Genomic DNA, 25,344 nt, shown 5'->3' on the forward strand with positions numbered 1-25,344 from the left:
TACGTATTGTTCCCAGTTTATAGATGAGGCTTGGGGAAATTGAACAACTTGCCTACATGGTGAAACCTGGATTCTAACCCAGTCCACTTGGCTCCAGAGGCTTAGTACTGTGTGGTCTTACTCTGAAATAGTTAACCTGATTCAGTCTGCCAAAAGTGGTAGCATTGGAAGGCCTCAGGACTTCCTTTTCTGGCTTCACAATGGTTCCTGACAAGGCACCTGCCATTAATAAGTGGTAAGTAAATCTGGAATCAATGAGAACAAAAGGTCTGAGTTACTCTCAGGGCTATGACCAATTGAAGCCTATTTCACCAGTTAGAATTTCTGCTAGTTTTCTATCTGAGGATGTTGCCTTACAAAAGGAACAGGGCCTTACCTCCCACTTGGGAATGGATAGACCAAAGGGTCTGAGCAGAGGGAGAGTTTTCAACAGGGGAGTTACAAATTGTTTTTTGAGATGGAAGACACATTAGACCGTCAGCTCCCTCAAATTTTAAAAGTCTTTATAAACAATGCCCAGATAATCAAAACAAAGTAATTATCTGGGTAATTTAGACACGTATTTCTCTCTTGGCTTGGCACTGGGGCTCAGGTCATTCTAATTCCATGAGTCCTCTCCAAAGGAATCCAGGAATGAGATCAGTTAATATTAACAAGTCCAATCTCCTTCCCTGACAACAAGCTTGCTGTAGGCATCTGTTCATCTGTTTGACCTTGGCTGGGGACTCTAGAGGTGGGTGTGAAGTAGTCTCTCTAGCCCAGGGAGTGAAGAGCCCCAGCTGCAGTGGGGTTCTGGCCTTTCATGTGTTGCTACCATTTGGGCCTAAAGGCAACTGTTGTGGTGCCCGAGATAGCTAAATGTAGGTGGCAAGTGATGTCATCCTTTTTGTAAATGTCATCCTTTTTGTATTTCTCTTCACATCCTGTTTTCCCAAGGTGTAGCTCCGTACCTTGCCCCAGTGCCTAGGTTTCCATTTGTCACTTGGGTGGAATAGTCCTAAGGAAGGAGTAAATAGACATCTCATGAAGACTGAAGAGAATGGAATGATGGACCCCATTCTGTAGGACTTGGGGGTGGGGGCAGGGGGATTAATTATCTTAGATCCCTAGACTTTTTTATTATTTCAATGTTTGTTTATTTTTGAGGGAGAGAGCATGCACAGGGGAGGGGCAGAAAGCGGGAGACAGAGGATCCGAAATAGGCTCTGCGCTGTGAGCACTGAGTGGAATGGGGGGCTTGAACTCACAAACTGTGAGATCATGACCTGAGTGGAAATCAAGAGTTGGGTGCTTAACCCACTGAGCCATGTAGGTGCTCCAGATTCTTAGACTTTTAGAGCCAGGAGGATCACAAATTCTTTACACAATTCTGAGGCTAAGAAGGGACACAACTGGAGTGAAATAATACAGCTAATGTCACTGTTCTGTTTTCTTCCCAAGCCCCCATTCCATATAGAATGAGGACTCAATAAATGTCAACTATTTGAAGGGCTCAGGGAAAGGCAAAAATATCTATGGAACTGGGGACCTTCAATCCCACACTGTAGCCTACCTATGTTAGGGGAAACTACGCCATTACTGTCACAGCTGAACACATGAGGTCCCCAACGCAAGAAGGAAAGTATGGGAGCTAGTGTGCGACCCAGCTTTTCTGAAGGGCTGGGTGGGGAGCAGGGCTGGCCTGAGGCTCTAAGAGGGCGGGGCCCACAGGCGTTGAGTGGAATCCTTACTGCCCTACGGAGGGCAGGGCTTTGGTCTCCATGGAGACAGCTTCTCCTAGCAACCTGGCAGGCGTTGAGCCGAGCCTTGGGCACGATGGACGCAGAGAGCCTCCTGCTGTCGCTGGAGCTGGCGTCCGGCAGTGGGCAGGGCCTCAGCCCGGACCGTCGGGCCTCTCTACTTACCTCTCTTCTGCTGGTGAAACGCGACTACCGCTATGATCGGGTCCTCTTCTGGGGCCGCATCCTCGGCCTTGTCGCCGATTATTACATCGCGCAGGGCCTGAGTGAGGACCAGCTCGCACCACGCAAGACCCTCTACAGGTGGAGGCAGAGGCCCCGGGCTACTGAAGGGGGCGCCACTAGGAGGCTGGGATGGGGTGGGTGTGGATGGAATCGAAAGGAGGGAGGCCTATAGGGCAAGGTGGGGTGGGGGTGGGGGTGGGGGACATGAGAACAGCGCAGAGCAGGGGCGGGACAGGGGGAGGAGAACAATTTGGAGGCTGGTGGGTTTATAACAGAGGCCAGGCTAAGAACGTAGGCAGAGCAAGGTGAAAGTTCCTGGACAATGGAGACCTGGAGTGGACGCTAGGTACGTCCTGGTATTGAGGGCAGTTTGGAAAGGGTTAGAAGCCCTGGAGGATAATAAGGTGCTGTTTAGAAGGGGATGCAGGAGCATCTTTGGTGGAGTAGGAGTTGGCTCACAAAAGGAGGCAGTCTAGGAAGTAGAGAACCAATGCAGAATAGAAGAGGGATATCAAACTGGGGAAAATTCACTGGACGCTACCATACAGGGCCATCCTGCCAGTCTTGACTACCCGCAGCGATGCTGGGAAGCTCACCACCTTACAAAACAACCCTTTCAGGCCGCAGGGAGTTGGAGACTTCATGTATCTGTCGTGCATCAATGCAACATTGATTGGATGTGTTCTGTGTAGACAGGGTTACAAAGATGGCCAAGTCTCACCAGTCTCCAAGTTACTCACATCCTAGGAAGGAAGACCGACACATAACCCTGCGATTACAGCAAAGTGTGTTAACACCTGAACAGAAATGTGTACAAAGGGGGACCAAGGCCTTCTAGAGAGCAATTAAATAAGACTGCTAAGGGAGTAAGAGATCTGTTGAGATCTGAAAGCTGATGAGTTCCTCAGGAAGGTGTGAGGGAAAGGCATGCCAGTTAGAGGGAATGGTTCTGCAATCTTGGCTGCAATGGACTTGGAGCGTTTGGGAGAACAGCAGGTAGGTAAACATGATAGTGGCAGGCAAGGGTGTTTATGCAGACTGGATGGAGAGGCTCGGGGAGGGGGTGGTTGAACTTTGTTTGTAGGCTATGGGGAGCCATTGAGGGGCCTTAAGCAACAAGAGCCTGTTTATAGCTGAGTGGGCATGCCAGCCTGGAAGTGGGTGAGCATTCAGGAGTGTGTTGCAGTGTCAAGATGAAGGAGACTGAAAGGAAGAGGTAGCTGAGGGAATAGGGGAGGAGATGGGTGGGAAAGATGTAGACGGTAGCACTGTCAGGACTTGGGCCTGAATGGGGCAGGTGAAGAAGAGGTCAAGGTTGACCCTCCTTCCAGCTAAGGCAGTTGGGTAAGTGCTGGTGCCACCCACAGGGACAGAAATCCGGAAGTAGGACTAGGGAAGCCCCAGTGAACTTGATATGAGGTGACTGGGGAGCAGGGTCATAGGAGGCACATTAAAGTACAAATCTGAAGTCCAGATAAAAAAATCTGGACTGAAGATAGAGATTGGGGACTCATTTTGTTCCATAAGATTTTTATCTCTTAAGCACCTACTATGTGCCAGGCATTGATCTAGGCACCAGGAATTCAGTAGTAAATGAGACAAAGTCCTTGCCTTTATAGAGTTTACATTATAACGTGTGTGTGTGTGTGAAACAATATATAAACACACATACATTGCATGTCTGCTGGTGCGCAGTGCCGAGAGGGATAGAGAATACAGCATGGGGTACTGTTTTAAATAGGGCGGTCAGAGACAGTCTCTCTGATAAGGTAACATTTGTGAAGAGGCCTGAAGCAACTGAGAAAGTGAGCTATGTGTTTATCTGAAGGAAGAGAATTCCAGGCAAGTGAAAAGGGCTCAAGGCAGATGTGTGTTTAGTGTTGGTGGAACCCCATAGAAGCTAGTGCGGCTGGAGAGGAGTAAGTGAGCAGGAGCATTGTAAGACATGAGGTCAGAGAGGTAAGGGACCAAGGACAATCTTGCAGGGCTTTGTGGGCATTGCAAGGAGTGGGCTTCATGGGAAGTGTGGGAAGCTTGTGCACAGAGACATGATCTAGCAGTTGGGTGGGAATGAGACTGAAAGGGGAGCAGGTATGGAATTGGGGAGACCAGTTAGGAGGCTACTGTAATATCTAGGTAAGAGTAGATAGGGACTTGGATCAGTGGGGAACAGTGGAGTGGTAAGAGGTGGTTGGATTCTGGATACCAACTAGACAGTACCTAAGTCTCTTAAGAGTCAGGTGGGCCAGCCTGCAGAGAGAAAAAGAGGGGCAAGAATAGATCCCTGGGAATATTTAGGGCAGTGAAGGAGGAAGAAGGGAGATGTCAAAGGAAACAGAAATGGAATGCATTTGTTGGTTTTTAGGTCCCATGAATGACCTCCTAAGCCATTTTTTGGGGATGGTGGGGGCAGAAATGACCATGTAGTGGGCAGAGTGAAGGGGAGGGGAAGAAAGGCTTTCACAGAGCAAGTTGTTTTGGGATATTTATTTAGAGAGCGAGCATGGGGGAGAGGGGCAGAGGGAGAGAGAAAGAATCCCAAGTAGACTTAATCCCACAACCCCAGGATCATGACCTAAGCCAAAAATAGGAGTCAGATGCTCAACCGGCTGAGCCACCAACGCGCCCCTGAGGTGTTTTTTGTTTGTTTGTTTGTTTGTTTGTTTGTTTGTTTTTAAGTAGGCCTCCCATCCAACGTGGGGCTTGAACTCATGACTCTGACATCAAGTGGCATATACTCTACGGACTGAGCCAGCCAGGCACCCCTGTTCTGAGATTATTATTCAGAGCTGGAGAGAGAGGAGAGGGGGACAGGAAGAGGATATTTTTTAGCAGGCCATGGACTTGGGGGGTGTTGATTTGGGAAGCTGAGAAGTTTTGATGTTGAGAAAGGAGCCAGCAGAGAGGGAAGGGCAGAAAGATGAGCAGCCTGCGACATAGGCCAAGTGGGTTAGAGTGGAGGGGAGGATGCCCTCTCCTGGTGGGAGGGGAAAGAAGCATCTGGCCGGTCAGCGCTGGAGACCTCAGAGGATGGGCCCTGCGGCCTGAGCTGGCTTCCCTGAGAAATGCGGGAAGAGGGCCATGCTGTTGGTTCAGTAGGCAGGCTGAGCATGAATTTGGGGTTCAGCAAAGCGGAGTTGCCTGTAATTGAGGTTCTAGAAACTCATCAGGAATCTCACAGTGCAGATATCTAGGAAGAAGTTCTTGGAATTTTGGCATACATGAAGCTTTTGTGAACTTTTACAAAATAAAATGGAATTTGCATCACATGTGGGGGTGGGGTACACCTTCCAAGGGGAGAGCTGTGACTGACTCTTTTCTTGAGCTTCATCCCTCAAGAGAAGGAGCAGTGGCAGGAAGCCTGAGTGAGAGGGGTAGTTGGGAACCAGGCCCGTGGGGATGTTGTTGGCAGCCTGAACTGCATGGAGTGGAGCCTCTTGCCCCCTGCCACGGAGGAGATGATGGCACAGATGTCTGTGGTGAAGGGCCGCTTCATGGGGGACCCCTCACATGAGTATGAACACACTGAGCTGCAGAAGATAAAGGAGGGCGGAAAGGTCTTTGAAGAGGAAGTGGTGGTAAGTGAAGACAAGAGGAGGAGGACAAAGAAAGCCTGGGCTATCCAAAACCCAGCCCAATAGAAATTGTGAGGGCATCAACATAACCCCACTCAGCTCCTGAGCGACACGGGGGAGAGTGGATGAGCCACTCTGTCAGCAACCTGGCTCTGGGCAGGGGCGGGGAGAGGGGGGTCTGTGTTGCGCTCCGGGGCACTGGGATGTGCACAGCCTCTTGTATCTTTTTATATGTTTTTATTTTTCTAGATAATATATCCATATAGTTCGAAATTCAAAGACACAAAAAGGAATTTAGCGAAAATGTCCCTCTCATCCCTGTCTGCCGGTCACCCAGGCCCACTTTCTGGGAGAGAGAGGGCATCAATGTAACCATTTTATGTGTATGTGCATGCGTGTCCAAATCTTGCTACACAAATTGCAGTCTGGATCAGAAGCATCACCATGCCCTGCGAGTTAGGAATGTACAATCTTGGGCTGGGATCAGGATCTGAATTTTAACACATTCCAAGGGGATTCGAATACACATTAAAGTTTCAGAAGCTCAACTTCCGAGGCACTTTATGCAAATGCAAGCCTCGGCAAATACCTTACCTCTACATATTCTCTGTTTATCTTAAGACAAAACAAGTGGCAGCATGTTATGCACACAGCTCTGCACCTTGCTTTTTTTTTAACCTAATATATTTTGGGGGTCTTTCTATGTCAGTGCTCTAAAGAGCCTCCCCATTCTTTTTACCATTGCATGAATGTACCAAATTTCACGAGTCTTAATTCATGAAATGCAGGTCTCCAAATTTTAGCTCTGACAAGCAGGGGCACAGTGAATGACCTTGTATATAATGTCATTTCCATTTTATGTGCACGCTGTCTGAAGGTTCAATTCCTACAAATGGAATTGCTAGGTCAAAACATAAGGAGCTCAACATATTGAAACTTGACAAACGTGGAATTCAAAACACAGTCTTTGCCCTTGAACCTGGATGATACCAAAAGTCTAGGTCTAGGCCTGTGATGCCTCACCTGGCATCCCCACTCCTCTTCCCCTCTCCCCCTGACAAACTTAACCCCCCTGAGTCTTATTCCTATAAAATTGGGATAATTATAACTACTTTGTAGGCTTGTGCATATTACATGAGGTGACACAATTGAAGCCCCTGGCCTGGCCACATACTGAGTCTTAGTTTCTATCTAATTTATAAAATTTCTTGTTGGCCACTCATGGGAAATAGGTGGCTGAGTGACTCTCAGGGTCCCTGGTGACACATTTTCCCTGTCAAGTGCTGCTTTTCCCACAGACACCTCTATGAAGTCCTTTTATTCAGGGTGGCCCTTGATATTGATTGTAACCAAATTTCATCTGCATAAAAATGTTATAATATGAGGTGATGCTTGAGAAATAATGTTAAAGAGCAGGATCTGAAACAATATGAACTGTGACTCTAATTTTGTTTTAAATATAAATATATATATATATATATATATATATATATATATATATATCTGCTATCTATCTATATATATCATGCTATCTGCCATATCTCCTCTGAGATATATATATATTTATATATGGAAGGAAATATACCAATATGTTATTAGTGATTCTCTTTAGGAGGTGGGATTTTAAGTGGTTTTAATTCAAGTATTTTATTTATTTTTTAAAGTTTATTATTTTGAGAGAGAGAAGAGAGAGAGTTGGGAGGGACACAGAGAGAGGGAGAGAGAGAATCCCAAGCAGGCTCTGCACCATCAGCCCAGAGTCTGATGTGGGGCTTGAACTCATGAACCACAAGATCGTGAACTGAGCCAAAAGAAACCAAGAGTTGGCTGGTTAATGACTGAGCCAGTCAGGCACCCCTCCTTTAAGTATTTGATAAATGATTTCCATATTACCTAATATTCTACAACAAGCATGATTGCTTTTGTATATTAAAAAGGCAAAATAAGAACATTTAAATATGATATGTTTCTGGAAGAGAATATAAGAAGTTGTTAATGGTGGTTGTCTCCAGTGAAGGCAGTTGGGGGGCTAGGGATGGGGCAAGAGAGACTACTTTTTTATAGTAGTTTTAAATATTGCACGATCAGTCTGTATTAACAATTTAAAAAAGAGGGAGGGAGGGAAGGAAGGAAGAACGGAAGAAAATCTTGAGCGGAGGGAAGGCGAGGGCTTGCCCAGCATGATTTTCCATGGAGCTGGCATTACACTGTGGTGACCCAGGTCAGATGGTCATACAGAGGGCTTTTGCACCAGTGGTGAGTGGGCACAGTACTCTGGCAGGATGGCTCATCCCGTCTCCTTAGGTCCAGATCAAGGAAGAGACCCGCTTGGTGTCTATCATTGACCAGATTGACAAGGCTGTGGCTATCATCCCCCGAGGAGCCCTTTTTAAGACCCCTTTTGGACCTGTCCATGTCAATCGGACTTTTGAAGGTGAGTTCTCCAGGGCCCCTCTCAAGGGCAGGAAAGCGTCTCTTTCCAAGCATAGTCGGATACATTCTGAGAATTCTGGGGAAACTGTTCACTTCCTCAGAGAAAGAACAGCTGTGGCCATATCACTTGGAAAGATGTGCCCAATGGCCTGGCATCGGTGGTTGGCATGGGCTGCCCAGTCACTGGACCCCACTCTTTTCTGCCTGAGGGTTCTCCTACCTGGGTCCCAGGCTTTGCGTGGGTCTGGGCTCCCTGCCTTTCCCACCTTCTTCCTCCTTGATCTCTCCTCATTGCAGGGCCTGGGCCAAGCTTTGGCTGACAGAACACTACTCCTTTTTCTCCCTTTAGTTCTCAGTCAGTCTCTGACTGAGTCATTTGCAGGCCCCTCCATGTGGTCCCTGTGCGTGGAGAAAGGGGGTGCTGTGTGGTTTGGGGCTGACCATACCACCTTCTTTTAGGACTCTCTTTGTCTGAAGCCAAGAAGCTCAGTTCCTACTTCCACTTCAGGGAGCCTGTTCAGCTGAAGAACAAGACCTTGCTTGAGAAGGCTGACCTGGATCCCTCCCTGGACTTCATGGACTCCTTAGAGCATGACATCCCCAAAGGTAATAGCCCATTACCTTGAGGACATTGGGTCTGCCCCCAGGTCAGAGCAGTGGGCCATGCTATCTGCCATTCTCCTCTGAGATTGGAACCAAGGGCCCGAGTGGGAACGGGTGGCTCACTGGAGGTCCTTGAGGGTGGGGGCTTCCCCAAGGCCCAATACAGGCCCACCTCATAATAAACAGACGGTACGTGTCTGCAGACAAAAGGAAGTACTGTCTTCCACAGAAAGGAAGTCCCTCGGTGCCTCTTCTGATTTCCATTATTGGTCTTGAAGGAGGCAGGTTGAGAATCCTCCCCCAACCATCTCTGAAAAGATCCCTGAAAATACCAGCCACACATCCATCTCCGTTGTAAGTTCTGTGGTTAGATCCGGTGCTTGTCACATAGCTGGTGCTCCGTGAGTGGCTGCTGACCGACCGAAGGGCCAACCACCTGCTAAGGAAATGAGTTCTGTACATTTGCTTCCTGCTATGTGTGTGGTACTTTTTAATCTTAAGACGTGCAGCCTCCGCGGTCTTCCCGTTCTTCAGGGCCCACCTGGCCCAGGCACACACCCAGAGTTTGGGGGATGGGGTCACAGAGACCCCATTTCCTTCCTCTGAGCTTCGCAAGCCCTGGGAAGACGCTCTTGCTCGGATGCCCTAGCCCAAGACAGTTGCCAGGCTCTGGGCAACCGGGGGCCAGACTCAAGGTGCTGATGCAGCACCCCTGCCTCTTTTCCTCCCCGTGTTTGGTGTTTCTCCAACCGGAGGGACCTGCTGTTGATGATGGCAACGCTAGGGACAGCGATAAGGATAGTAATGACGACGCATAAAAGCAATGGCACTACTTGTGTGCTCAGCTCTCTCCATCCCTTATCGTCACAGCCAACCTGGGAGGTAGAGACCGTTGTTATCCCCATTTTACAGGTGAAGAAACAGGGCTAAAGTCCACGACACAGCAAATGCTAGGGCCTTAGACTCCAGGCCTCTGGCATGAACTGTGGCGTCAAGTAGATTAGTGTTTCCTTCTAAGCGGGTAGTGGGAACAGCAGGACAGCACCCACGCCCACCACACAGGGGAAACACTTCTGAGGAGCCACGGCCACTCCCAGTCAGGGTGAGAGCGGGATGGCAGAGGCAAGGGCTCTGGGCTGGGATTCCGAATCTGCCACTTACTCGCTGTGTAACCTCGGGCAACCTCCTCACTCTCCCCGTGCCTCCATTTCCTCATTCCCCCAAGGGAATACTGACCTTTTCTACCTCATTGGGTTGTCGTGAGAACTGAGTGCGCACACAAAATGCTTATAGCAGTGCCTCACACATAGTAGGGACTCAAATGAAAATCAGTAATTCTATTAGTGCTATTTTGAGCAGCAAAAAGGCCTTAGAGGGGAGTTGGGGCAGGCCAGGGAGGATGGAGAAGGCCAAGGGGTAGGAGGCCTAGGGCAAGGCGGCAGGAGCTGCCAGCGGCTCGTGAACAGGTCTGTGACAATAAGGCACTGGTGCATGGAGGGATGAAATAGGGCCACACAAGGATCTGGAGGCCATTTCATGGCTACTGAAGCACCCCAGGGGCCAGTGATGGTCCCAAGTGGGTAAGGGCTGCCAGCAAGGAATGGCCACTCTGGCCACTGCCACATGGGGGTACCCGAGTCAAACCTCCCGGAGCTTAGAAAGGGGCCCATGGTGTGGGGGGTGCAAGTGTGGGTGGGCAGGGGAAAAGCAGACACTCTGATTTTGCTCCCGGACTCCCTTACCTGCCAGGGAAGGAGGAGAGGGTGCTGGTTGGCTGTCTGCAAAGCAGATAGTGGCCACAGGGGCCTGGCTGCTAAGTGGGGCCCAGGAGTTCTTCCCTGGGACGTCAGCACTGGCTGGAGGAATGGATTTGGGCAGTCGCTTTCTGCCCAGGTAGGATCAGTTTCCTTTCTGGGACTGAAATGACTGTTTAGGGGACTCTGTCACCCATTAGCAGGTATGGTTTAGGTTGGGCCTGTCCCCAGGACTCCTGCTCTCTGTGCCTGTGGAGGTAGGGCCAGCTCAGCAGCTTGTTCCTGGGCAAGCCCTGGCTGAAGAGAGGATGGGGAGGGACATTGCCTGGTGCCACCACTACCCTCCCCGGCTGTCCTGCTGTGCCCTGGGGTCTGCAGAGTTTTGTGGGAGTGGATAGCTTTGGGGGCAGCCTTCCTCCTTGTGCATGAAGGGCAGCAGCCGAGAGTTCTCGGAACTTGGGCTGCAGTCAGGTGGGACAGATGGAGCACCAGGTCAGGCCAGACTTCTCGGCAGCACTCTGCCGTTCAGTGCTCCTTAACCTTTCACTGAGCAGATAGCCACTGAGCAGGTGCCGTGTGCCAGGCTGCAGGATGCCGTCGTGCCCAAGACGGACACCGTCTTTGCCTCGCAGAGTTTTGAAAGATCCAATGAAACTGGATGGGTAGTGAAAATGTAAAATAGAAGGTGCCTCACACAAAAGGTCACCGGTCCCCTGGGGAGCAGGGCTCCTCTCCTTACCCCACTTGAAGGCTGGAGCCCACAGATCTCAGGAAACTGCCAGGTGCCGGACCGCTCGGGCTCCAGCACTTGTGAGCCAGGCAGCAACGCCCAGTTCAGGCAGCAGAGGGCAGCAAGATGCCTGCCTGCCAGGAGAACTACCTTTCAAATGTGGCCTTGGTTGGGGAGGAGGCAGGGGACAGGAGTTAGGAATGCTGCAGACAGGTGAGGAACACAGTGCCCAGATCAGCTTTCTCTTGGGGGTGTGTGTGCAGGTGGCTCCTTCCACCCAGTCCCTTGGAAGCCTGGCTGACGGGTGCTTCTGGACCAGGGGGCTTGCCCATAACTTGTGGCCCTGGTGTGGGGGGAGTGGCTGCTCTGAGAAAAGGGACCATGGCTATTTCTGTGTGTGTGAGAAGTGTGGGGCTGATTTGAGGAGAAAGTTTAAAACCATCTGCTGTGGCTGGAGAGCCCTGTTCCCTAGTCTGGCCCACTCGCCCCCTCAAATGTAATCTCAGAGCTTTGCTACCCTTTTTTCCAGGAGGGCAGGAGAATGTAATTATGACACATACCCTAGACTGAGGCTTCCACTAGCAAAGTGAGACCCCTGACCCTGGGGCAACCCAGGAGGACTTCCTGCCAAGAGGCTCCATTCCGGATTTACTAACTTGCCCCCCAACACATCCTCAAAAAACAGCTTGTAGAGGACTGGCTGGCTGCCAGGGAGAAGGACGGGCGTTTTGGGGACTTGGGAGAGACCAGGACCATAGGAGGCTGCTTCCTCTGGAGTCTGAGAGGACATGGTGGCAGTGGCTGGGGGTCCAGCCTTTCCAGCCTTTGCAGTAAAAGTGGGTGAAGGTGACAGCAAGTGCCTGGCTCTCCAGGTAGACGCTACGTGACTCCTGGCACGTTGGGAGTCTGTGTTTCCTGGGCGACCAGCTGAGCCAGGGACAAGGAGGACAGGAGTGTGACAGGAATGCAAGGGAGGGAGGGAGGCAGTGCTGTTGGCTGGCCGGGCCCTCACACGCCACTTCCGTTCTCCATCAGCACCCTGCAGCCTGCTTGGCACTGCCCCCTACCCCAGTGGGGGCACTGCATTTCTCTAGCATCCCTGCCATCTTTCCCCTTGCTCTTGGCGGGGGTGGGGCCCCTTCATCTACTGGGGAGCAGGAGGAAGGGGCCAAACTGTAGGTGGGCAGCCTTGTGCAAGGGAAGGTCAGGAGCCGGCCCCTGCCAGGGTGTGTTAAAGGGCTGGCAACTGTGAACTGAGAGCAGTCTAGGCTGGGGGACTCCAGGATTTCATTTCTCCAGGGCATTTGGCTCAGGCAGGCTGTAAGCTGCCCTCCTGGGTGGGCAGAGACAAGTGAGGCAGAGCCTGACCCTTTTCAGTTCAAGAAAGCTGTGGGACTGCGGGCTCCAAGGGCAGGGACTGTCCCCAGATGATGCTCTGGGTACTGTGTGTGACTGGATTGGGTGGGTGGGGGGGGGGGGGGAGTGGTGGTTAGGGAACGTACCTTCCTGGGGTCTGTGCTTCTGGCCAAAAGCTGAATACGGTGCACTGGGACACTTTGTTCTGTCACACCCTTGCTCTCATTACCCTCAGGCAACCTGTTTTCTGTAATGAGTGACTGGGAAAGCAGCAGGCTAGGGCCTCTCGAACTCTGAGGGCAGGTCTGGGAGGCAGAGAACCTCAGGTGCCCAGACAGGAAAGTTGTAGGAGCTAGGGGAACTTCTACCCCCTTTTCTGGCCAGCCAGTGCCCCAGTCGGGGCTGGTAACCCAGGGGCCCTCTTCCTTCTCGACGCCGCTGGCCAGCACCGTGTGGGCTTGGGGGAGTGGAGTGAAGCCCACACTGTGGCTCCTACTTCACCTTCTCCTGAAGGGGCGGTGGCACCTAGCGCAGGCTGCTGCAGTGCTCAGCTGGGCTCTGAGCCGGCGGCCTCTCCTGAGCAGGCCTGGGCCAGCTGACCTACATGCACCCGGGGAAAGCTCTGGCTTTGACCCGGGGAAGGTGATGGCCCCCTGAGCAGGGTTGAGCCGCCGTTGGGCCCAGGGGCTCCCGGTGGCCAGGTCTCTCAGACGCAGGGTGGCCCCTGGTGGGTGCGGACTGAGCCGTGAGGCTGTTGGGTGTGGAGTGACCAGGGTGGGCCGTGGCTGGAGGAGGCCTGTGGGAAGCTGGGGTGGTGGGAGCCAAGCAGCCGGGCCGAGCTGGCAGCCGATGAAGGCCTCAGCGCAGCTCTCAGTGCATCACTGGCTGGTCCAACACCAAAACCTTCAAAGCATTTGCCTTTCTGGCAGGGCCCGGAGCAGAGCTGTGGCTGGGCCGGGGAGAGGCCTCAGTGCGCAGGGGAATAGAAGCTCCAGATCTGCATCCAGAGGCGATTTTCCCAGGCTCCTTCCTCCCACACAGGGGCTCCCTCCCTTGGTTCTGGAGCTGGATCAGGCCCTTCCCGCCAAGTCCTCATGGCTGCACAACTCAGCCCCGGGCTGGGCCGCTTCTGTCTGGGGAGCAAAAATCCAGGGCAGAACCCAGCACACACAAAGGCTCATCAGCTGCAGCCCAAGTCCCCTCCTGCCAAGCATGGCTCTCAGGCTCCCAGCTGCCAGGAAGGGCTATTGAGCTGGGAGGCCCGAAACAGCCCAACTTCTGTGCGTCCCCGGTCAGGTCTAATCCGTCCCGGAGCAGAGGCTTCTGGGGCTGTGGAAGAGAAAGCAAAGTGGCTAAGAGGACAGACTGCACCAGGACTGCAGGCCACTGGTGACTACCTCTCAAATAGGGCGAGGAAGCCTGGGAAAGCCTCCCCGAGCTGGGCCCCATCTCCCCGGCCTGCAGACTCCACTTCCTCCCCCACTCAACCTTTAACTAGACTTGCTGACAGGAACAAAATGGACTAGGGTGTGCTTCACCTCTTTTCATTTCCTTTGCCCTCCCTCTGGAAGTGGTTTTAATGAGCAGCAAAATGGCTAAAAGGCAATCAGGAGGAGGAAAGCGCCAGATAATTAAATTGTCTTCCCTTTTCCCAGCGGAGCCTTAGCACCCAGGCCAGGCTGCCTAGGAACTGAGGGCCTTTGCACACAGGGTAGGGCTCTGGCTCCATGGCATCCAAGGTCTCCCCTCCTGCCCGCTTCTTCCCAGGGTCCTGGAGCATCCAGATGGAGAGGGGCAACGCACTGGTGGTGCTGCGCAGCCTGCTCTGGCCAGGCCTCACCTTCTTCCATGCTCCCCGCACCAAGAACTGTGGCTACATCTACGTGGGTACCGGTGAGAAGAACATAGACCTCCCCTTCATGCTCTAGGGGGGGGGCAGGGGTGTCAGCCTGGAGGGTTTATGTAGAGTCTGAACATTATTTTCATAAATTGCAGTGGATTTGCTCTGTCTGTTCTGTTTTGCTGCTTCTCCACACCTCCACCTTCATCTGGTGGCCAGGCTCTGAGGCCACTGCGCTGGGAGACCCAGCTCTGGAGCAAATGGCAGAGGGCTGGAATGTGCTAACGAGGGAGGGGGAGGGGGAGAGAGAAAGAGAGGAGAGGAGAGAGAGATGGAGAGATGATGGTGGGTGGAAACTGCTGGGAGTCGGGGAGGGGACAGCCAGGAGCCTTCCGAGGAAGGCAGCTCAACTTACTTCCTCTAAGCCCTGCAGGGTGAAGAGCTGAAGGCGGTCAACACAGGGCTAGGGAACCATCTTGGCCTATCACAAGGGATTAGTGACTCGACGTTCAGTAACTGGCTAGAAATGGGCTCAAGGCCCTTGCACTTCCCAGGCAGTGAGCACACATAACCAGTGGTGGAGTCCATGAGCCTGGTTTATGATATTCTTTTTTGGGAGAACTGCCAGGTATAGGACCACAACTGCTGCTCAGGGACCCCGCCACCCTCCCAGTGCTGTCATCAGGCAGGGTGAGGGCACTGAAGTTGGTCCATTGCCTCCTGTGCCTGCCGTCCCCATTGGAGGAGCTGGGCCAGAGTACAGGAGCTCTGATCACGTTCTCAGGAAGCTCTGCCCCGTCAGTGATACAGCACCAAAGGCTTTCTTGAGTAGGAGATGTTGTCTTTCAGGAGGGGTGACCCCACAGCCATGCGCACTTTGTTCCAGCGGCGGCCTTTATTATAGATGGGCTTGACGGAGCGGGGGGACCAGCGGGTCAGGTACCTGTGGAGGGAGGGTAGGGAGGTGGCTGTGAGGGCAGTGGCCCATGCTAGAGCTGGGAGAGTGGGTACTGTCTCCTCAGGCCAGAGCCTTTCACCAGTTTCTCTTCTTGAGGAGCAGGGGCTTTTCCTGGGAGCAATGACTGAGTGTGCTGTAAACAGATGGGCTGGGCTCTTGCTGCCTCAAGTGTGTGTGGCCAGGGTCAGGCAGCCCAGGGCCACGCGCTCCCTTGATCTTTATGAGTTGTCAGTGTTTGTGTGTATACTTGCTGGGGGAGGAGGCGGGGGAAGAGGTTGCCCAGAGAGCAGATCATTCCTCTCTGGCCTCAGTCATGGGGAGAGGAGAGGCTGATGTAAGGCCTGGAGGAATCCTTCCCTCTTCCCCACTTGGCTCCCTCTGCCAACCCAGCCTTCCGGGAGCATCCCCTGGGCAGCCATACTGGTGTAGGACCCTTGCCCCTCACCCAACCCATGATGGGAGCCAAGGGTGAGGGCCTGTGGCACAGACCTAGCCCAGGAAGGTTCCTGTAAGCAGGAGGGGGGTGGGGGAAGATGGCTGCCGCCCACAGTCCTTTGGCCTCCTTTGGGGATGGCCAGGGCCCTGACAGTTCCCGGAAAAGTGGCTCATGCCGGCTGGGACTGGGGTTTACTCCATCCAGAATGAAACCTGGATCTTGTCCAGAGAGGCCCACCCTTCGTCCTGAAAGCTCAGCTATGGCAAAGCCAGGCTCCTCCCCTGCCTCCACTCGAGGCTGGGGCTCAACCCAGCCACCTCTAGAGACCCTCATATGAGAAACTTTTTCATTAAAAAAAATTAATCACCTTGGTTGAAAATTTTTGGATAAAACTGGAAAAAAAAAAAAGAAAAGATTGCTGATTTATACATTTCAGCTGAACTCCCCCGGACCTTGGTTTCCTGCTCTTAGCCTCGTGCAAAGGGATCAGCTCTGAGAGGAAGTAAAAAGCTGTGGGAAGTGCTGGCCTACACTCCAAGTATGGGCAGGGAGGGAAGGGCTCTCCAGTATACTGTCAATGTCAGTGCCCCCATCAGGGAGACTTTTGTGTAGTAGGTGGGGCCCAGGGATGGCCTGTCTATGGCTGGTGGTGCTGGGACAGCAGAAGAGTAAAGGTAAAGGGAGGGGAACACCCGGCAGGTCCCCAAGCTGCCATCTCCCAGTTTTCAGAAGGGGTGAAGAGATGTAGTATGGGAACAGGCTCCCCAAAAGGAATGCTCATTGGGATCAAGGACCCCAGAAAATCTTGAGGCTGACCAGGTTCTTCAGAGCTGCTACCCTAAGGCCGTTTTCCCCCTGCCCTGGAGAGTCCAGCGGGAAGCCGGGCTTTGGCTAGCCCTGGGCCTGATGCCTGTGCCACATGGAACAGCCAGCTGGCAGGGGGGAGTGCCTAGGTGGCCTCTGGTTAGCTCTCTGGGGAACACTCCAGCTCTAGGAAGAACTGAGGCTCCTTTCTATCTCTCCTGAAGGGGCCAGGGAAGAGGGAAGTGTAGCTCCCCAGGGCCCAGCAGAGCCTGGGCCAGTATATGACAGCTCAAGGACCTCTGGATGGAATCATAAAATCCCTTGCAAGAGAATCAAACTTCCTCGTAGTCAGGACTTCCCCTCCCCCCCCACCCCCCCCCCCTTCCCCAGAGTGGCCTTTTGCAACTCAAGAGCCCCCACACATCATCAATCCCGTGTCACGTTAAAGGACACCGGATATATGGGAGGGAGCCTGGCCTTGCTTCAAAGGCCTGAGGGCAGGATGGATTGTGTCCTCAGGCCGGCTGCTGTCTCTTTACAAGTCAGAAGGGAGGGTAGGCTCAACCCCCAAATGGTCCAGGAAAGGCAGGAAGAGGTTAATATGATCTGCTCCCCCAGGGCTGCGGGCAAATGACACAGCTAGCAACGTGGGAGGTACAGGTGGAGATGGGCATGGGGCCAGGGTGCTGGTGAGGTGTCAGTGAAGACCCAGCTCTGGCCCTGCACCCCCGGTCCGCTGCCTGGCCTCCCACCCTCTGTGTCTGCCATTTTGTTGGGGCTCAGCCTTAGAGGTTCGCTGTGGGTGCGGTGTCTTGCTCTGCTTCAACCATCTTTGGTCCCCTACAGACAGCAGTTATAGTAGCAGCTGGACAGACTGCGGAGGGCAGGGGCCCAGATCTACTCTCAACAAGGGGGTATCACAGATCTAGGAAGACCATGAGTATGGTAAAGGAGCTGTCTGGGAGTGTGAGACAGGAATGTGTTTCTATACCAGAGGGGGCCACCCTGCTTAGGCTGAAAGCCAGACTGATTGATTCCAGGATCTAGGGGCCTTCCTCTCCTCTACATAAGCTCAGGACCTCCCAGGCTGCCATGAACAGCCTTGCAGGTTAACTGCAGGACTCTAGGGAGCGCCATTTGCAATCTGGTCTATGTGGACGCTAAAGCTCTGTAGTGTAGGACGTGCACAGTGGCCCTACCCCAAAGAGCCCTCCCATTTCTAAGGCCTCATTTTGCCCTTTAGTAACCCTAGTGCTGGGATACCGAAGTTTGTAGAAGTGCTCTGACATTCCCATAGCAACTCAGTATGATGTCATAAACAGGGGATTAGCACATTCTAATGCCCAACCAGCAGACCTTCTTACCCTCTTTGCCCCTATGCTAAGTGCCCAGCTGGGGAGGGAAGAGGAGAGAGGCTGAGGCCAGCAGGGGAGGCTCACAGAAGTGTGCACGGCACACCCACCGCAGCGGCGGTGGGTGCTCATGCTGGGAGGGATGGAACGGACAGCCAAGGAGCCCTTTAGCTTTCAGAGCTGTGGGACGAGCTCCAGTAAATGGCTTCCCCAGTGGAATACAGTGAGAGCCGAGGGCCTGCCAAATGATCCTGGTGCTGACACCCAGGTTTGCTTACCGATTGAGCTGGGGTTTGCTCTTCGGAACAAATCCTTCAGGAAGCCGAGGCCTGTGATTTGGGAACAGACCTGAGTGGAAGCAAGAGCACATGTGGGATGGTCTTGTAGCTCCCTTTGCAGCTCTTGGGTGCTAGAGGGAAAGCCCAGGGGGGCAGGAAGTTGGCACCAGGTGGCGGGTATAATGAAGACTCTGGATGTCCATTTCTCTTCCAGGAGGGGCCGGAACATGGGGTGGCCAGCGAGGGGTGGGATCGGGGGGATGGCACCTATAGCCCTCTGCCCCTCTTAGCCCCGAGAGGGCATTCTACCTGCCCGGTGTGCCATCTTCACACACTCCTCAATCTTGCGGTGCTCTTCCTGGCACAAGCCTGTGATCCTTCGAGGCAGCATGCCCCCGCAAGGCCGGATGAACTGACTGAGCAGCAGAACATCCTAGTGGAAAGGGAAAACTGCAGACACTCAGCTGGTAGGTGTTTGATGTAGGGAACCAGGCCTTGTGGCCTACAGGGGAGGCCGTCCCACCCCAGCACTCCAGGGGGTTGATGTCTCCCTCAGGAACCAACCTGATACCACACCTTCTATATAGAGCTTTGCACACTGTTCCACCTTTACCCTAACAAAAGTTAAATCCCAACTTGATAAGATTTTCCAACCCATAACCAACTCCAAAGGCTCTCAGCTCCTCCATAAGAATCTTTGATAAGATTAGAAAACAAACTCTTCAAGAAGGGTTAATCTTGGGGCACCTGGGTGGCTCAATTTGTTGGGCATTGGACTCTGGATTCAGCTCAGGTCATGATCTTACGGTTCGTGAGACTGAGCCCCATGTTGGGTTCTGTGCTGAGCGTGGAGCCTGCTTAAGATTTTCTCTCTCCCTCTGCCCTCCCCTGCTTGCTCTTAAAAAAAAAAAAAAAAAAAAAAAAAGTGCATTAATTTTTCAAGCGCCAGCAGCATCTTTTCTGGTAATGAAACGTCTGTTATTCTCCTTGGGTGAGATAGGGGGCACGTCACAGATTTCCACACAAGAGGGAAAGTGGGAAAACGGGTACCATTTCTACCCCAAAGCCTACATGCCATGGGGCCAGAATACACAGACCACCCCTCCAACCTATGCTCTTCCCTTGGAAGTGCGAGGCAGCATATGAGCCGAGTGGGAGGGGACCAGGGTTGTGAAGTTGAATGCCACATCTTCTTAAGCCCCCCGTGAGCAGATGTGAATGGATCCTCAGGCTTCCTTTGGACCGTGAGACCGCTTTGGACAAGTGAAGGAAACAAGGACAAACAGAGCCAAAATCAAGACCAGAGTTGAGTTCCCCTTCCAACTTTCACAGGGTGGCTGAGGGGGTTAAATAAAAGCTCTTACTTCCCGATGGAGATGGCAGCCCCGCCCACCTGAGGGGCCTGGCATGCCAGTCTCAGCAGTCATGTTCCACAAACTGACTTGCTGCCCTGGCAGGCGCCTCGCTGTATAACCGCAGATTTGTTTTAATCACTGGACAGCTCCTCAGGGACCCGAGCCCCCAATTCCCACCCCTGTAATCTTTAGAATCTGGTGAAAAGAACTTGGATTAGATTATCCAGGACTAATAAACTGGGCCCACAGCCCCAGCCCCCCACTGCAGGCTGCCAAGCAAGCCGACAGCTTTGTGCAGCTCAGGCTAACATTGTCCTGAGTGGAAAGGGGTAAAAGGAAAACAACTTTAGCCTTTACCTCGGAGGGGATTGGATTTCTTCTGCTGGATAAACACAGCCAAATCCATTTCCTGGAAACGGCTGGTAGAAAGAGTGCCCCATGGTGGTTAGGCAGGTGTGGGCTTCACTTCCCCATTTTCAGCTGGGATTCTAAGTATGGACACAACCCCACTAACTTCATGTCACAAGAAGCTGTCAACACTGCTCCGTGACCTGCAGGCTTCCGATTACTTCAGGCAGTTATGAGCAGAAGGGCCCAGGGCAGAGTGAAAGGAGCCCCCCTCCTTGCTGGGTGGCCCAGAGCCAAGGCTCCCGGCCCAGGAGATTAGTCGGGTCACTCTGTTCAGATCCCATGGGCATGTGGCCTCTCCTGCTCTTACCACCTGACCGGGATCTCTGCCCTTAGTCATCCCATTCCACAGAGGGGCACAGGGACAACTTGCAGGTCAAATTGGCCCAGAGCCTGAATCACCTGAAACCTAAAAATAGGGTGCTTAATGTCACCAATAGAACTCTGAAGGACAAGTATGGATTTTTCTAGGGCTGCGTCCCTTCCCCCAAGGCCTCCCTGTTTCTAGAGAGGATGGCGAACAGCAGTCAGGATAGTAGGCTCTGCCTGGGTTTTGTATCCCTAGAGTTTATATCCTGGCTCTGATACTAGCTGGGTGAACTGAGGCAAATTCATCAGCTTTTCCATGCCTCGAATTTCCTCATCTAGAAAACAAGGGTGAAAAAAATACCTATTTCACAGGGATATTGTGAAAGCTAAGCGAATTAAGACATGTAAATGCTTACAACAGCGCCTGACATGGAGCCTGCACTCAGTGCGGGTTACGTCTTGTTGTTATTCACCATTATCACCTTTCCGTGGAGACAACAGCTCTAGAAGAGCTGGAGCGAACAGGAGCCTTTATAACTTCGTATGGAAAGAGACAGTAATGTGTCCCCAGAGCATAGTGAGGACTCTCCAAATATACCCTCCTAAGAAAAGGCAAAAAGCCAAATCTAGATCCTGATTTCATCCCCTTGGGAACACGCCCTGCAAGACTGGGTTACAGGGCCCTGGTGGTCTGAACTGCATGCAACCAGACCATGATCTAAGTTAGTGACTCTCAACCCTGACTACACATTAGGATCACCCTGGGAGCTTTAAAAAATCATGATGGCCAGGCTCCACCCCAGACCAATGGAATCAGTGTCTGGGGCGGGGCTGGTTTTTTTTTTTTTAAGCTCCCTGGCACAGCCAGGGTTGAGAGCCATTGAACAAAATGCTCCTGTCTTTGGTGGCTCCATGAGATGCAGTGGCTGGCGGGTGGGGTTGGGGTTGGGGAGTGGGGATGCTGCTTAAGTGAACCAGGGACCATGACCTCCATGACATGCAGAACCGAGTGTCTGAGTAGACTCACCTCATAGCCATACTTGTGTTTCAGGTTCCACCGGCAGATGGGGCACTGGCCAGTGGGGTTAGGGGGGTTTGGACTTTCCTTGGGAGTCTCTGTCATCCGGCCTTCAATCTAGGAGGCAGAGAAAGAGAGCCAGTGAGGGAGAAGGCCACGTGGGGCTTCAGATCCTTGAGCAACCCCCAAAATGGTGAGATGCTGGGGAAAGTTCATCTCTGGGGACCTGTGGGAGTGGCTGATAGGTCTCTCCACCCGAACTGTGCTGGTGGTTCTGCAGCTTTTGTATACTGGGCCTTAGGGGTGGCCAGAGACACACGGTGGCATGTAAGAGTAGTGGCAATTAGACTTAATGTTGATGGCAAGAGGGAGGGGTTTGTTTTATCAGCTGAACACTATCTTCCCTTCCTCAAACAAAACAAAACAAAACAAAGCAAAAGAAAACACCAGAACATCATGTTTCGTGCTTTGGGAAAAAGTAATAAATGCATATGCTAAGAAGTTTCAAACTGTGCAGGGATACACAGTTAAAAGGAAGTCTCCCTCCCGTCCCACATATCCTTCTCAGAGGAAAGTGCCATTTCCAGCTTCATCTTACAGAGGTAAGTCTATGCCAGTGGTTCTCCACCAGGCAGGATTTTGCCCCCCAGGGGATGTGGGACAATGTCTGAGACATTTTAGATTGCCACAGCTGGGGGATGGGGTGCTACTGGCATCTAGCTGGGAAGCTGCTAATGCTTCAAGGCACAGAACAGCCCCCACAACAGATTTAGCCAGCCCCAAATGCCAACAGCACTGAGGCTGAGAAAGCCTGATCTATGCCTCTACAAGCAGGTATCGTGTACCCTCCTGCTTTTTCTCTCTTTTTAAAACACACGTGGGAAGATACACTCCCCCGCCTTCCTCCTTGCTTTCATCATTTTGGATGCCACCTTTCAAATCCTGCTGAGGTCACGTGTGCAATGACCTCCGCCATTGCTGCTGTATCCTGTGACACAGCCTTGGAATTAATAAGCCAATGATCTGGGAGGCAGCTCTGATTACAAGAGGGGGAGTTTAGAAAGCCTTGCTGATTGAGGCCATGGATCATGAGAGCGAGGCTGGGCTCTGGGAGGAAAGCAATACTGTCTCCTGGGGGAGAAGTGGCAAAAGGGAAAGGGGGTTGGATGCAATGCAAGGCTGTGCGGGCACTGCTACCTAACTTTCTACCAAGGCTACCACAGCCATGCCAGAAACGGAGAAGTGCATTGGGGAAAACGTGGAGACGCATGGTAGGTCTTGGGAGGAAGTTAAGGCGGACCTGACGGGGGAGAGAGCTAACATTTATTGACTCCCCATTGTATGCCTGGCTCTGTGCTAATAATGGTTCACATGTATCACCCCATTTCACCCCTATGACCTAGTGAGGGAAGCATCATAATCTTATTTTATAGATGAAGACAGTGAGATCCAGAAAGTGAGCAGTACCCAAAGTCAGCCAGGGGTCTCACAGTGCCACAATGTCTCCACGTTTATTTTGCAAATAGCAAATTCACGCTCCATATGGAAAAACACTCCATATTCAAAGGTCAGATATATTTTTCTCCACCAGCATGGAGTTTCTAGGGTGAATGCTTGTTTTGGCTTTGAATAAGGGAGCCAAAAGAGGTGCCCAGAGGGATGGGAGCCCCCTAAAAAGAACTGTTTTGAGGTTAACCAGTGAAAAGCAGGAGGAAGTATTCTGGGGGAAGACCCAAAGAGGGAACCCAAAGAGGGCTTGTCCTGGGGATAAGACTGCCTTGAGGAGGATCAAGCGTGGCTGGCTGCCAGAAGGGTTAAATCCCTGGTTGACATGGAAGTTAGAGGCTTCTGGGAGCTCTGTGGAGTAGTTGAGGCTTTCTTGGAAGCATGGCAGGCCATGTGAAAACAACGTTGTCTTTTAGGGATTATAGGATAATCTAGGCCCCATGACTCCCCGAGGAAGGGAGGTGAGATGGGCCCACTGAGGGAAAGGGGGGAGTAGGTGGATGAAGAATCATTCTAACTACTTAACCAACAGACAAGCCAGCGCACTAGCTAGAGAGCCCAGGGCCCAGACAGTGTCACCGTTTAACTGTGTCACTTAAGAAGTAGCTTGGTCATTCTAGGCAGGAAAGAAAGGGACTGAGATCCAGGCTCCCCACCATGGGTCAGCTTACTTGGGCTTTCCAGTCTCACCACTGCCTTAGTTTCCCCTTTAGAAAACTGATTAATCACCCACCAAAGAATGTATCAACAAAGACCTCTGAGACCTTGTCATACAAAATGCCACTTTAATCAAATAACAGAGGCCTCAGTCCAGGCACAGTGACCGTCTCTGATTCAACCACTACAGTGCACAGCTTGAAAAATGGTAGACTGTGGGATTTATGATGACAGAGGGAGCTGCTCCTGAAGCCAGGAGTCCAGTTTGGGCCTCCGTCCATCTGTCCCTCCCAGGCAGCTACAAGCATTAAAGAGGCTGTAGTGGCCAGCTCAATGATACTTACTATAGTTGTCTTCCCTTCTTGGATCTCCACCACTACAGAGATAAAGGGGAAAAATTAGGTCAGCCATTTAATAAGGAACAGTGAGTTTCAAATAATAGCTCAAATTCTACACATGCAGAAAAACGGAGCTTTCAGTCTGCACTCTCCCACTATCCCCACCTGGAAGAGAAAAGGGTACAGGGTTCACCTCCAAGTGCCAAGGCTCTATGCCCTTGAGGCTAGGTGGGGGCAAGCCTAGATCCCCAAGTAATATCATCTCTCTGGGATTAAGGGTCTCCACATTGTTTTTGTTGTTCTGAGCCAAAATTCATCTTGGTTCTAAACCAGGGGAATTGGCAAGATCCTACCCTCCCATGCCTAGCGATGTGACCTCAGAGGTGAGGTGGGGGTGGGGACAGAAGCATCTAAAAGGTCTTCAAAAGTACCTACTGCATGTGTCCTTTCATGACAAGAATCAGACAAACATGGCTTCTGACCCTGACGTTTCAGACACAGGACTGAACTAATGCTGTGCCAGCGGCCCCACAGCAGACAAGCGGATGGCACTCCCAGAACTCAGCCTGGGAAGCCAGGTTACAGCTGTATGAGGCAGCGGTGTGACTTAACTCCTCTGTCCTTCTCCACTCCTCTCCTGCAGGGTTGCACCTTTGCTGTATGTACACTGGAGAGGGTGGTGGGGGAGAGGGCCCTGCAGACGCTGGTCCAGGCTGAGTTTTCAGGAGAGCACTGCAATTCCAGACAGAGCTCTCCACCTGTTAAGGTCTGAGGCAGTCAGAAGAAAACTCGAGGGCAAGACGGTAAGTCACACACACATCCATCAGGCTGTATGTATTTACTCCTGGTGTATTCAACCAGGATGCAGAATGACAACTTCAACAATATTCAAAGAAGAACCAAGACCATGGTGCAGGTTCGGCAAACATCAAACAAAGTTCTTGGAGGGGCGCCTGGGTGGCTCAGTCGGTTAAGCCTCCGACTTCTTCGGCTCAGGTCATGATCTCGTGGTTCAGGAGTTCAAGCCCCGCATCGGGCTCTGTGCTGACAGGTCGGAGCCTGGAGCCTGCTTTGGATTCTGTGTCTCCCTCTCTCTGCCCCTTCCCTGCTCACACTGTCTCTCTCTCAAAAATAAACAAACATTAAAAAAAAAAAAAAGTTCTTGGAGATTCTTCCTTGTTCTCCCAGTTTCTTCAGAAAGAGAGAAACCATTGCCATTAGCATAGGAACTGGTACACAGCACATGCTCAATAAATGCTAGCTAGCATCAAGACCACGAAGTACTTGTCATGGTTCCCTTCTGGCTGCTAATTACTGTCACTGAAAACTTCGGTCCACTTAGCTAGACTGCAAACTGTCTCCCTAAATACTAAAACTGGACTTTAACCGCAGCTTGGCTACCATAATGAGTTTTACTCAGCTTCAGCCAAGGCAAGGAGTAGTGCGGATTAGAGAGAGCCTAAGGTTGTTCTTCATGTTAAGAATCTAGTGAAGGGTCGCTTGGGTGGCTCAGTCGGTTAAGTGTCCGACTTCGGCTCAGGTCATGATCTTGCGGTTGGCGGGTTCGAGCCCGACACCAGGCTCTATGCTGACAGCTCAGATCCTGGAGCCTGCTTCAGGTTCTGTGTCTCCCTCTCTCTCTCCCCCTCCCCCACTCCTACTCTGTCTCT

The 25,344-nt window shown here is 52.0% G+C and overlaps 2 protein-coding genes and 1 long non-coding RNA gene across 7 annotated transcripts in view; 1 reads left to right on the forward strand and 2 right to left on the reverse strand.

Moving 5' to 3' along the window:
- On the reverse strand, positions 1–1,641 carry LOC132667119 (uncharacterized). Its single transcript, XR_009604976.3, has 2 exons — positions 1,553–1,641; positions 1–997 (listed from the first exon to the last, which is right to left on the reverse strand). It is a non-coding gene; the product is annotated as an uncharacterized LOC132667119 (long non-coding RNA).
- RSPH9 (radial spoke head component 9) lies at positions 1,624–14,842 on the forward strand. Of its 4 annotated transcripts, none has more exons than XM_060615607.3 (6): positions 1,624–2,042; positions 5,377–5,542; positions 7,844–7,973; positions 8,432–8,578; positions 14,183–14,308; positions 14,681–14,842. In XM_060615607.3, exons 1-6 carry the CDS (start codon positions 1,624–1,626, stop codon positions 14,824–14,826), a joined length of 1,134 nt encoding a protein of 377 aa, XP_060471590.3. In that variant the 3' UTR covers positions 14,827–14,842. The 4 variants fall into 4 exon arrangements, with proteins under 4 accessions (XP_060471590.3, XP_060471592.3, XP_060471591.3 ...); XM_060615609.3 differs by having other exon boundaries at positions 14,689–14,842; XM_060615608.3 differs by lacking the exon at positions 14,681–14,842 and having other exon boundaries at positions 14,183–14,425.
- MRPS18A (mitochondrial ribosomal protein S18A) overlaps positions 14,834–25,344 on the reverse strand; it is a 16,591-nt gene continuing 6,080 nt past the window's right edge. The window contains exons 2-6 of one of the 2 annotated variants that reach the window (XM_060615622.3): positions 23,681–23,712; positions 21,183–21,290; positions 18,393–18,516; positions 18,084–18,153; positions 14,834–15,198 (exon numbers count right to left, since the gene is read on the reverse strand). In XM_060615622.3, the coding sequence (XP_060471605.3) occupies positions 15,054–15,198; positions 18,084–18,153; positions 18,393–18,516; positions 21,183–21,290; positions 23,681–23,712 (479 nt within the window). In that variant the 3' untranslated portion in view covers positions 14,834–15,053. Of the gene's footprint in view, positions 15,199–18,083; positions 18,215–18,392; positions 18,517–21,182; positions 21,291–23,680; positions 23,713–25,344 lie in introns of both variants that reach the window. The other variant, XM_060615623.3, reaches the window with a different exon arrangement.

Source organism: Panthera onca, chromosome B2 (assembly GCF_046562875.1).
Source record: "Panthera onca isolate mPanOnc1 chromosome B2, mPanOnc1 haplotype 2, whole genome shotgun sequence".
In the NCBI taxonomy this organism is placed as follows: domain Eukaryota; kingdom Metazoa; phylum Chordata; class Mammalia; order Carnivora; family Felidae; genus Panthera; species Panthera onca.